The 13,234-nt window shown below is 40.8% G+C and overlaps 1 protein-coding gene across 1 annotated transcript in view; it reads right to left on the bottom strand.

Annotated features, from left to right (window-relative positions):
• pcloa (piccolo presynaptic cytomatrix protein a) overlaps positions 1-13,234 on the bottom strand; it is a 49,951-nt gene that overhangs the window by 15,841 nt on the left and 20,876 nt on the right. Inside the window, exons 7-13 of the mRNA XM_017034417.2 lie at positions 9,593-13,195; positions 7,736-9,249; positions 5,211-7,281; positions 3,938-3,985; positions 2,951-3,033; positions 2,435-2,510; positions 1,722-1,847 (exon numbers count right to left, since the gene is read on the bottom strand). Coding sequence (XP_016889906.1) covers positions 1,722-1,847; positions 2,435-2,510; positions 2,951-3,033; positions 3,938-3,985; positions 5,211-7,281; positions 7,736-9,249; positions 9,593-13,195 — 7,521 coding nt within the window. The remainder of the gene's footprint in view (positions 1-1,721; positions 1,848-2,434; positions 2,511-2,950; positions 3,034-3,937; positions 3,986-5,210; positions 7,282-7,735; positions 9,250-9,592; positions 13,196-13,234) is intronic.

Genomic DNA, 13,234 nt, shown 5'->3' with positions numbered 1-13,234 from the left:
AGAAGTATTACAAGAAATTTGCCCTTAAATATTCATACATGCTGATTTTTTTTTAATCAAAATGTATATTTTCTTTAAACTCTTTTGTCAAAGGTCAGAAAACTAACTTAGACATTCATGTTCTGCTTTCATTGATTTAAATGTTTGAAAATTGATAATTAGTTATTTCTAAGAACAAAATTTTAAATTCTGACTAATTAACACAGAAAAGTCTAAACCACTAGGAGCTCAACTTATCCTAACTTAGCAATTTCATGCAGACCAGAGACCTACAATACAGTTTAACATTTGCGAAAAAACAAGCTTTGACATTGCACCCCAAACTGAAGAAAATGTCAGAAAAAATACAGCCAAGAGAAGTAGAAACTGCAGGTTTTAGGCTCCAAAGAAGAGCAGAAATAACAGTTCAATGCATCCACAAAGCACCGCAAACAGCTGCCAAAAAAAAAAAGACACTCCAAAAACCACCGCCAGCTCAGTCTGTCAACACTTACACAGGTTGAAACAGCTCATCAGGAGGGTCTTAGGTTTTTGGCGAAATTCCCTTGCTGTGAATTTGAGTGACAGGGAAGGAGTCGTTTTGCAGATTTTACCTTGAGATTCTTATGTTTTGGTATTATTCATGAACACTGGTTGCTGTTGTGACAACGGAACTTTAACGTCAGACAAAACAAAAAAGGAAAAAGAAAAAAAAAAAAATCCTCCACACTGCTGACAATGTTTTTGCCTCCCAGCCTGCTGAAACTGTGTGTTTTTCCTCTGAGTTCTCACCCCACACAGTCAGACACTGTGTTCCTTCCTACTGCTGCTGCTGCTGCTGAATCAAAGTGCTCTGCTGAGCCATTCTACTGAGTGTGGATGATGGTCACAGTCTGGCTGTTATCACAGTAGGAGCACAGACAACGGCACAGATGCAGCCCCATTTGTACACAACAAATTCACTTGTGCAGCAGAGAATTGCTACAGATTCTCTGTTCCAGGCAGAAAAGATAGAAAACTACTAGGGAGATCTGACAAACCAATATTTATAATGGAATCCACAGTCACTCCAAGTGAGTGGATGTGAAACAAATACTTGCTTCCATAAGTGTAAAGACATTTTCTCTAACAGGAAAATAGACATAAAAATAAAAAAACATAGCATAAAATATAGCACTATACAAAATCCATTAAGTATATGGCTATTTAAAATGTGACCAAAAGACGCTAGACAACAGTGAGGATTACTAAATGGCTATTTAAAATGTGACCAAAAGACACTAGACAACAGTGAGGATTACTGTCTGTTTGCGCTTTCTTATACTGTTACTTTGCATTGGTAGAGCCAGTAGGTGGCAGTAATGCAGCTGCATTTAAAACAGGAAGAATTATTTTCTAACATTTAAAGAGCAATCACAATAGCATTTGATTAGAATTTATGCCAGAAGGCTAATGGATAGGAAAAAAAAATCAGTTAATGTCAGTGAATCATTACGCAAAAAGTCCAAAGCAGCTAAATATTTACCTGAAAAAAAAGTCATGACACATTTTTAACTAAAAATTTATAGAATAAAACAAATGAAGCCTAATATTAGCCAACTATACTATACAATGAATACTCTTCTCCATTTTTAAAATGTAATCCATTGCTGACAGAAAATATTACTTGTATGTACCTGTTTGTTCAGGTTTGAAAATCAACGAACACCCACTGTGCACAAAGGACGACACTGGTCGCCTACCTTCAAGAATCTTTCCTGTTTGTTCAGCAGCTCCACCAGGTAGAACTTTGGCAACATATGCTCCGATATCTCCATTACTGCCAGGAACATCTTTCCCTCCAACCACACGGATTCCAAGACCATTCCCTGTACATTTGAAGACGAAATGAAACATTAACCACTCAATAATCTACTGTGCAGCACCTAAATAGAAACCGTCAAGAAAGAAAATGACTTAAAGTTGTAACTTGACTTCTTTAAAACTCACTCATCTACTAATCTAAAGATGACTAAATGGGATTATCATAATACATTAAAAAAAGGAAATAAATTATCTTTTATTGTGCCCACATAAAACATTGAATAAAACAAAATGATTAAGAAGCTAAAGGGAACCAGGCCGTTTACAAAGCAAGTTCAATCAGTGTTCATTAACTGCATTAGATCATCCTGAATGTGTAGGCAACGCCATTTTGAGCAGAGAGGTTGATGAGTGATGAGCATGGACAACAGCCAAGTCAGAAGACAGGTCAGGAAAATGAAATGTCTGCCTACATTCAGTCTGAAGGAGTAGAGTTATAGAACATTCTGGCAAGAGGAGACATTAAATGGTCAATTTCACACAGTTTGGGCTGAATATAAATAATAGACACAAAAGTAAACACTGCACTGACCATGCTCTACAATCCCATTGATTTTATATGTATTAATAATATAAAACGGTGGTTGTTTACCTGATACGCTGCGGTCTTTGGGATCTCTCTGCAGTTTGACCCTGAGGTAAGGGAAGGGGTAGTGTGGAAATTTTCCCTGTAGTTCACACACAACAGCAAGATAAGACAGTTAAAGATGGATTCTTGGGTGATGTTCAATATTGATTACCGTGATTGAGCTCCTAAATAAACTTGGTATAAAAATGGCTCTTTATATATATTAGTAACTTTAATACCATTATCACTTCAAAATAGTGTAGCTAAGAAATACGTGTAACTGCTGTCAACTGTTCGAAACAAGTTAAAAAAAACGCAAAAACATATAACTGAAACAACAGAACAATTTATTACTATTTATTATAAACTATTTATTGTGAATATTAAAAATAACTATCAAAAGAATAGCTAAATTATAAATGTCTTAAAATTTTGACACCGGCATAAAAACTAACTGTAGTTTTATAATTTGAGAATGTCCAAAACAACGGAAACACTTAATCAAAACAATAAAAAAAAAGTTTCTGTTTCCTGTGTCACCTGTCTCTTATCTTGTCCGTTCTCCGAACGTCCATCCCTAGGTTTGTCAAACCAATCTGTCTCCTCTCGTCTGAGGTGATAGGCTTCAGGGACACAACGACACAAACACGTTAGAAAAAACAAACCAAACGCTTAGTTGAAGCTGTCAACAAAATGTCTAACACTGGTGGCTGCTCTAACACAGCGAGGAAGCTCAGGTGCATAATTACCAATAATTCCAGTTTAGACCGGTTTCAATCACCTTTGACAGGCAGTACCTGGAGTCCCCGTAGAACCAGATGCCAATTGGACAAATCACACTGAAAACGTCACCATCACGGAAAAGCTAATTTGCAGTCACCAGATGTTGGGCTTCTACAAGCTGATTGGACAAACAGTTAAAGAGGCGGGACCATTTTATGAGCGCGTTATATTTGGAGTTCGAGTGACGTCTACAGTCAAACAGTGCTCTAGTCTGTAGTGTTTTTCCCTACCGTTTTTTTTCCCCAAGTTTTGTTAAAATATATTTTTAAAGAACGGGACTAAAATGAGCTTCCTCTGTTTCTTAGATCAGCCACCACCACTGACCTACAAAGTAAATGTAACATGCCATTAACATTAACCAGTGTTAGCCATAAAAGTGCAAAAGGTTTTAAAACAGGTTGATTTTCTTAGTACACTTCATAGTAGAGTATTTTTTTTAAAAAATACATGGAAATACCAGTGTTAGTATATTTTTTAGCAGTCTTTAGTTAGTGTTGTACCTTGACATGAATGTAAATGTTGGGTTTTTTAAACACTTGTCATCTTATGTTAATGGTGTTGAGGAGATAAATGTGTTTCCACGATGGTTCTGAATTATGAATAATGTGTATTCTTTGAAATTTGTAATTTTTTTAGTCCCAACATTTAGTCACAGTTTACATTAAATATTGTATTTGGCAAGTGGTGAAGGTTAATATGTGGGCTAATGCAGTTGGTGACTGAAGAACTGAACTAATACTCTACCATTTGTTGCATCGCCTCTGTTCAAAGCCATCAGGGAACCACTTAGGGCTGGAATCAAGGGAAATTAGTTTATGTTGATGTGATCCACATTTTCATTTTTTTTAAATTAAAAAGTAGTAATGTTAGAGCCAAAAAACAAATGAAGCAAGATAATCATCTCCAGATTCTGATTTTTTTTAACCCAAGACATTTCAATGGTTATGAAAGGAGATGGATGATGTTGATGTGGAGTTCATAACTTTTAGTTCATACTAATACAAAACTCCCAATAAACAACTGAGGAAAATACTTTTTAAATAAGTTTGATCTTCTTTTTGACTGTTTTCTATAGGAAATGAAATAATATCATGGGCATTTTGTCTGATTTACGTCATGAAAAATAAAACATTGAGAATTTTTTTTTTTACTTGATAGAGTATTCCAAAGAACAACATGAACCAAAATATAACGTGAACAACATAGAAAGTGAAGCAACAAAAAAATAAATCCATGCACCATTAAGACACACAACACACACAAGCAAGTGTTCACAAGAAGCCATGCAATTTGAGGATTGTATTTATTTCATAAACTCTTGTAAATATGTATCACAGTTAAGTTCTATTCAATTATTTTCACTTATAAAATGTCATAAAGATCTATTTATAAGTATTGTAACATAACTAATCCTAAACCCCAAAATCTTCAACCACAAATGTGAAATTGATTACTTGAATATTATCCTTTTCAGCAACTACAGTAAGCATGAGTGGTAAAAATAGGACTATTATTGTAATGTCTTATGTAGCTCATAGAAACAATATACTGCCAGGATGAATAGTAATGTTAGCACTAGTTCATTAAAATTGAACTATCAACAAAAAAGTTAGTTTTACAAAGAGAGGCACTTTTTAAGTAATTGATTTGCAAAAATAATAACCTTATATTAACCTGTTATATAATAACTGTAGCTACAGCTAAATTTAAAAGTGTTATTTAGAATTTTTTTACAGTTAGTACAGATAATGTTGAAAAGAGTGACAGGCTTGTTTTGAAATATTTGAAACATAGACATGCATATCCAAGCCCTCCAAATAAATATAAAGCATCAAAGCATGCAGGCTTAAAATAAGAGAATGAATCAAACAAAAAAACAAGAGCGTGATTAAGATACACACACCAACACAAGGATTAAAAATAAAAATGTCACATACACATACAGGACAACACAGAAACAGTCAAAGATGAATCATAAAATAAAAAAAGAGTGACAGCGTTACAAATCTGTGTTTACCTTCACTATCTGACATGGTGCCCTGAAGATCATCCAGAATCATATAACCCCTACCCCTCGTAGGCTCTTCCCTGATATGTTGCTGTTGTTGTGAGTCCTGCAGGGACAGGCAGGACCCAAACTGGTCCCTTGAATCAGCGGAAATAGGTGGCAAAGGGCCTGCTGAAGCTCGAGCCATACCCATAGGCTGCCCAACTGGGCTTAAAGGACTCTCTTCCTCTGAGTTCTGGGCCACAATCGGTATTCGGCCTCGTCCACTTTGCACAATAGGAAGGCTGGTGGGTTTGGTGCGACCGGAAGGTGTTTGGTAGCTTGTTCCATCTCCAGAAGATTCTCCATCTCCTTTAAGCCTCAAAGAAGTGCTTGAAGGGTCTCTTTTTATTGACAAATCTAAACCATAGCAAGAAGTGGGTCGGGATGAAGGTCTGGAGCGACTGCCACTGGGATAAGCAGAGTCCAATCCCAAGCTCTGGCCCAAATTAAGTGACCCAGCCAGGTTGGCACCCAAGGTTGACCCAAGATACTTTTGCTGATCAGCGATGTTCTTACGGAGCCCAAAGGTGATTTCGTCCTGCAAAAGTCTACTGGATCTTGGTGATGCACTTGTAGATCCTAGATAGTTTGTATAGTCTGTTTCCAGACCTCTGTTGTCTGGAATAGAGGAGTACTTGGAGGATAGTTTAGAGTCTAAAAGGGGAGTCTTGTGTTTTTGATACAACATGGATGCTGGGAGTTGTTTGGCCGCTTGTTTCTCTAGAGTAAGTCGACTGATACTGTACTTTTCAGATTTCGGGTATTGTCTCTGGGAGTAACTGGTTATGGCAGTATTTGGGGAATAGTAGTGTTGGGACAGACTTGACAGTTGTTCTAAACTTTCTGTCCCACCTGTACTTCTCCTGAACTCTTGTTTGAGCTGCTGCTTCAGAAGCTTTAGCTCATATGGTTCCTCCATTGTATCCTCTTCATCCGGGGTCTTTCCAAAAGTATGAAGCCTGGAGGTGGATCCAAGGTAGTCAGTGGAGCCTAGATCTGCAGCACTTCTTCGAAGCAGCTTCTCTGCTTTGGCCAGCTCCCTTTCTGCCAGACTGTATGATGCAGAAAGACCTGCAGGGCCCTTTGCCAGGTCTGCAGCATCTTCCAGGAGAATATAACTGCGAGGTGTGTGATGGTCAACATCAGTGTAGTAGGAATCAGAGACAGCTGACATAGGGCTCCCTGCTATACTACCAACCTCCAAGGCTCTAAGGTCAAGATGGTTGCCATATTTATCATATTTAACTCCCAAATAAGCAGAAGATGTGGGGTCAGGCTGCCGACTGATTACATCATATTTGGTAGAGTCCAGTTCTGAGAGGAGGGCTGCTTGTCTTGCAGCTTTCTGCTGCAACAAGAGCATTTGATGGTAACTCTGCTGTTGAGAAGTAGTAAGTGAGGGCACAGACGAGTAGATGGAATGAGATTGGTAGGATTGAGGAGTCTGGTACAGGGATTGCTGATACTGGGTCTGAGGATATTCATACTGGGAGTATTTTCCATACTCATGTTTGGTTTGAGGTGGCACAAAGTCGTCCATATCAGCCTGAGGGGCTGTTCTAGGACGTTCTAGACCATGGCCTTCAAGATCCTCATCTTCACCACCGCCATGTCCACCTCTGGTCTCTCTGATGTTACTAACCTCACTGTCTGACATGTAGTCTCTGTCATCGGCAACACCCTGCAAATAGGCTCTTTCTCTCTTCTCCCGCTCTTTCAGCAGAGCATCTTTCCTGCGATTAATGCCCATCTCCAAATACCTAAGTTTTGCATCAATCTCTTTTTCCTCCTCGTCCAGTTCTGCCTGTCTTTTCCGGAGCTTGGACGACTCACGCTCCACCATATCCAGTTCACGATCAATATCTTGAAGAATCTTGGCACGTGCCATGTTGGAATTGCGGCACATTCGTCGGCGGGCAGATCCTGTGCTATATGCCGTCTGGCCACTAGTTGTGTTCTCCTCTTCTGATGGTGGATTAGGTAGGGTTCTTTTGACCTTCTTTTGAGTCCCTGTTGGTGTACCAGCTGAGCCTTTAGCCTGGAGGAAAAAAATTATGATCAAAAGATTATGCCTGTCCATGAATTCTCCACACAGTTTAACAACTAGTATATTTATAGCTTTAGTATATGTATTCAACGTAAGCCTATATCTTTTACACCTGAATATTTTTTTGCTTCTTTTCCATCATTTTTGTTGGAATGAGTTTCTCAGTGGAGAACTGCTGGAGCATTAAAAATTACTTTTTACTCCTCATAAAGGCCTAAAGCGATCTACTACAATATATTTTCCTATTGTTAGTAATTCTGATTTTACTACAGCTAAAATATCAAGTTTGACATTTTTGTCAAGGTATTTTAAATAATCTCTCCATGTACATACTTTTTTCAGTGGTTCACAGGCCAGACATACTATAGCTACATGCCAAATATTGACTTGAATATTTTAATGACCAACTAATTGAAAAAGAAGAAGCAATACTTTCGGTACTTACAGTATAGCTGTCACCACACTGGGTGCCCAATGTTGTTTTTTCTTCACCTGTTGGGCTCATAGGCTTTGGGTCAGACAGGGATCTCTGCATGCCTTTTGATCCCCTTGGACTTCCTGGGGAAAGCTTTGACGGATCTGCACCTCCTCTAAGTTTCTGTGGGCTTGAATCACTCAGTGATTTTTCATATGAAACAAACTCCAGGGATTTGCTCGGGGACATGCATGGAGACATGGGAGAATAAAGCACTTTTGGAGATTTGGGAGGAGCCTGAAGTGTAGAGGCATCTACTTTAAGGTTAGGAGACTGGCCTATTTCTAAAGGACTGAGTTTTTTCTTTGGTGAAGTCCTTTCAGAGTCAGAAAGCTCCAGTCTTGTGTCCATTCTAATATTTCCTTCTGCATCTGTTTGTATAGAAATTTCTGTATGCGCTTGAAGAGACATATCTGAATGCCCTCCCCTGTCGCCCCTGGTGGTGCGTGATTTTTGTCGATTTCTGTTCTGAGATTCCCATTCCTCTTGATCCTCATCATCTGTCTGCCCGCACCTGTCACCACTCTTTCTAACAGCCTTCTTTTTCCTTCCTGCCGTATAGGCTTTGCTCACTGCCTCATCCTCCTCATCTGTCTGGCATCCACTGTCTGTGATTTTTCTCGACAGAACTGTGCCATCAGGGCCTAAGACAACTGCTTCTTGGAGTCCATGGCCTGGGTACATCTGATGGAACTTTTGCTCCTCCAACTGTAAACGTAGTTGCTCTTGGAGTCTTTGAATTTGCTCAAGTTGCTGTTGTTGCTGAGCGTATGTTTCTTTTTGCATCATCAAGTGAGCTTGTCTTTCTTCTTCTTGCTGTGACAGAATTTGCTGCTTCATGGCCTGCAGCTCCTCCAGTTCTTTTTGTACCAAGAGCTGCTCTTGCTCTCGGAATCTCTGAATCTCCTGACGCTCCCTCTCTAATTCCTCAGCAAGTCGTTGTTGCTTAAGTTTTTCCATTTCTAATCTCTCACGCTCTACCTGAAACTGGCCATCCCCAGGAATCATTGGTGAAGACAGGGCCTCCAGCGAAGCGGCAATAGCCTCTAGGGATGCATCAGTATAGGTGTCAAGGGACAAAGATCTTGTAGTCAAGGAGACAATATCCCCTGCAGGAACACCTGCTCTTGCGATCTCCAAATTAAGAGGGACATCTCTTTGTTCTGCTGCGGCAGTAGTTGAGATAGTAGACAGAAAACTGTGGGATCTCGTTAGCGGCAGGTTTTGGAGGTTAGACAGAGATGGCATGGTATCACTGGTGTGCATACCTGATAAAGCATTGTATGTTGTACTAAAAATTGACCCAGGTTGGGTGGTAATAGCATATGTAGATGGGATGGGTGCAGCAACCGAAGAATAGACCACCCCGTTTGATGACCTCAAGACACTGCTTGTACCAAAGAGCGTACCAGCAGCACTTGTAACTCCAGGTGGAATTGTTATCCCTGTGTAAGCCCCTTTCTTGGAGTAGTCAACAGCTTCACCTGTCAAGAGTCAAAAATATCAGTTGAGTCCAAATAATTCAATAATTGATTGCTGAAGCAAGCCATGCCTTATCCAAAAAATGTCAAAAAAATGTGAAAAAGGAAAAAAAATACTGATAAAAGAAACAAGAATATACAAATAGTACAGTGACAGCATGCGGTTACATGCAAAAGTATAATGGTAAAAGAATAAAATAAAAAAAATTAAAAAAAAACTGTCCATGCTTAACAAAACCAAAAGCAAAAAAGAAAAAGAAAAAAAGTTTGCCAGATTAGCCATGAATGAGGGTTGGCAGTTCAAAGTAACATTTAAGTGACAGGTCGGCAATGTCACTGCACTGACCTGCATCAGAAATCTTTGTCGAGGTCAGATCAACTGCACCATCGGTGGTGCCACTAAAATTGTAGCTGTTCTTACTCTTGTAAAGAAACAAGCCAACTTCTGCCAGGTTAGTGTCTGACATGGAAGGTTTGATTCCCCCAAACCCTCTCATTCCATAGGGTGAACGATCGTATTGGTAGTGGTCGTCTCGATATCCAAAGCGGTCTTCTGGGAGAGGAGTTGTAGGCTGCTGAGAAGTGCAACTTCTGGCAAAAGGAAGCTTATAAACAACATCACAGCAAACAGCTCTTTTTCCTGCAGTAAGATCAACTGGTTTGCCGTCATCATCCATGATAATAGCTGTGACCACTTCTGACGAACCTTCCACTGAGACCAGAGTGTTGAAAGGTTTTGTGGTGCTAAGGTCAACAGCCCCAGCCACTGTGGTTGTACCTGTGGTCAGTCCATTGGCAGCACAACTTGCAACACAACTGGATGGAATATTAACAGGTGTTGTTTGGAAAGTTCCTACACCTGTACTTGATCCAACAGACAGATTAACTGGGATCTCTGTACTTAGATTAGAGGAGGGTTGGGAATCGATTGGTCGATAGATGATTTGAGAAACAGGCTCAAAGGCTTTATTTTTTGTAAGCTGAAGGGGAGCTGAAGATGCTTGAAAAGTGCCCAAATTGTCAGACCGCTGAATTGTAGCAGAACAAGTCACAATGGTGATACTGTCAGTCACTATAGAGACAGTAGATGACTCAGCACTGAGGTTTACCACAGGTGACTGAACTGCACTACTCTGACGACTTACATCTGCCACAACGGACTGACGTTTTATGTCTGGGCTAGCAGATAGGTCTACACCATTTGTGTTTGATTCTGAGTCCACCTTCATTGTCCTGAGGTCTACGACCTCCGAAGGTTGAAGCACATGTCCATTCTGTGCAGGGAACTGCAACTTGGGTTTCTCTAGTGAGATTGGTAAACCATCTGCCCTTGGAGCTGGCTCTGGTGGAGGTGTCCTTTCTTGCACAACAGAGACAGTGGTCCTTTGAACCTCTGTGGTGACCACCTGGGAAATGAGGTTAGGCATGACAACAGGTGGTTGAGCTGAGGCAGATACAGCCTGAATGATGTGGCAAGAACTTGATACATGTTTCTCTGGACTACATATCTCTTGCTTTTCGATAGATTCTGTGACTCGTGTAAAGGCCAAAGGAACCCTAGTTGTCTTTGGCAGGTTTTGAGGCTGGGGGTGTGGTTGATAGAAATTTTGGGGTTGGGTTTGATGTGAGGGGGATGTTGGTCCAGAACCAGAGGGAGCTTGAGTTAAGATACTGTCAACTGGAGAGCTTGGCTGAGATGGTAGGGTGATCACCACATATGTGTCTCGGAGACTGCTGGCATACCTAGGAGAAGAAGGAGACTTTGGCGAGGAATGAATTAGTTTGTTATCAGCAGAAGGACAAAGATCCAGAGGTATGTCAGAAGAACCAGCGGGAAGTGCTGTGGGTCTAGAAGGGTGTGGGACATGGGCAGGTGAAGATGGCTGTGAGCCAGGCTTTGGTGCAATTGGTGGTTTGACAACATGTCCTGATCTATGACTCTCGCCGACCCCAGCAGAAATTAATGGTTTTGGGGGAACTGGAGGAGGAACGTGAGGTTTGTACACTGGGGTAACTGCCTGTCTTGGGTATATTACTTGGTTTGTTGTCATAGCAATAGCCTCTGGTCGAATTGGAGTTGCTGATCCCTGAGGTGGAAGAGGAACTGGAGCTTTCCTGGGAAAAACGGTGGGTTTTGGTGGTGTTGGAGGAGGCAGTGGTGGTGCAACAGGTAAATCGCTTTTTTCCTGTGAATTTGTCCGACACATGTTTGGCTTGGGGGGCACAGGTGGCGCTGTTGACACTACACTTGGAGTACTGTGTGTATACTGAGGGACAGTGGGTAAGGGTGATACACTTGCAATCACAGGGTGTGTAATTTTTTGAACTGGACTTGAAAGGTCCACAACTTCAACCTGGGACATAATTGTAGTCTGTGGGCATTGAGTTGATGTAGATGATGGAGGAGATGCTGAAAACACTGGCTCCGAATCTTTTGCTGATGTAGTGTCTGGTTCTGCAGTTACCTCCTCTTCCTTCTTAACCAAACTCTCATCATCAGAGGATACTTCTCCTGAAGAGCATTGTGTGACTTTTAAGTCTGGTATCGGATGCAGAGCCCGTCTATATTCAGTGACTTCTATTGGCTCCTGATTGGTTGGACTTACACCTGGACTGAGCACTCTTTTCATTAGCTCTTCATAGGCTGCTTCAGCATCCAACAGTGGTTTCCCATCTTTGCCTAATGTCACTTCGCTGCTTTTGCTGTATATATTTTCAGTTGGCTGCAGAACAATCTCAGGATTATTGGGATTCTGTTTGGGCTGCATATTTTGGTATTCCTGTTCCAACTGCATAAATTCCTTCCTCTTTTTAATCAAGTCTTCATAAACTTCGTCTGGTGATCTTAGCTTTTTGGGAGGAGTGGGAACAGTTATTTTCTCTGGCTCTTCTAAGTCAGCTGCTGAATTGTCAATTAGAGATGAATAGGCGTAGTCTTCAATGAGCATACCCCCGTAAAGAGACTCTTTTTCTGGTTGATTTTCAACCATCTCAACCGTTGGGGACTTGGCTCTCAACATTATTTCCTCATAGGCTTCGTCTGCAGATTTTAGGACTTTTCTTTCTGTTTTGTTAGTTGTTTGATCCTCAGATGGGGAGTGGAGAGATATAGACGTAGGTAGGTTATAGTTTTTCTGAACTGCTGCAATCTTTGCTGCATGGATTTCAAACCCTTCAGAATCTGATTCAATGCTAGGTGAGAAATCGGAGCAGGATGATCGTCTAATCTCCTCCATTTCTGCTTCTTGTCTCAGTTCTTCTGTTGGTGAAGCGTCTTCAATTGGTGACAGATTGCTTGGAGGAGTTTTGGATCTCTCTCGCCTCCTCTGACCTCGCATCTCTTCTTTGTCCTTTTTCGATTTTTTGCCTGAACTTTTCTGTTTTTCCTGCTCTCTGAGAAGTTCTTCTTCTTCACGTAACTCTTCTTCCTCAGAAGAGTCCTCAATAGTTGGCAGCATTTGACCCGGCTGTCTGTGTCTGGCTTTTCTGTGATGTTTACCCTCATCAGAACGGATCCGGCTGGGACTGCTACTGTCACTGTCTTCATCTAGTGAGGATAGAGATGTTGGAGACGTACCAGGTGTAAAGCTAGACGCATGTAAACTAGATGAGCCTTCACCTCGGGACCTATCATCTGGAGAGTCTGTGAGGTTTTCTGTTTCTGGCTCTCTTCCATCATTACCTGTGGGTACCGGACTGCTGGTTGAATTGAGATCCATACTTTGGAATTTCCGAACTCCAACCCCACTTTGACAATCCCTATGTTCATTCTCTTTGTCCAAATAAGTTTTGTCTAACGAGCAAGGGAGATTCTTTTCTTCTCCATCTTCTGGACTTATAGAACTTTTCTTGGTAAGTCGTTTGGCTTTTTCTGATCTGCTCTTCTCTGGAGGCTCTGTTGTCTTTTTTTCCATTTGTTTCCTTTCATTCTCTCTGATCTTTCGTTTGCTTGGGGGTTTTTCTTTTCACGGGGGGGGGAGCCTCCTCC

The sequence above is a fragment of the Cynoglossus semilaevis genome, chromosome 8, assembly GCF_000523025.1.
Source record: "Cynoglossus semilaevis isolate Cse_v1.0 chromosome 8, Cse_v1.0, whole genome shotgun sequence".
Lineage (NCBI taxonomy): Eukaryota > Metazoa > Chordata > Actinopteri > Pleuronectiformes > Cynoglossidae > Cynoglossus > Cynoglossus semilaevis.
The sequence above is the reverse complement of the archived record's forward strand: the minus strand, read 5'-3'. Positions and strand labels throughout refer to the sequence as shown.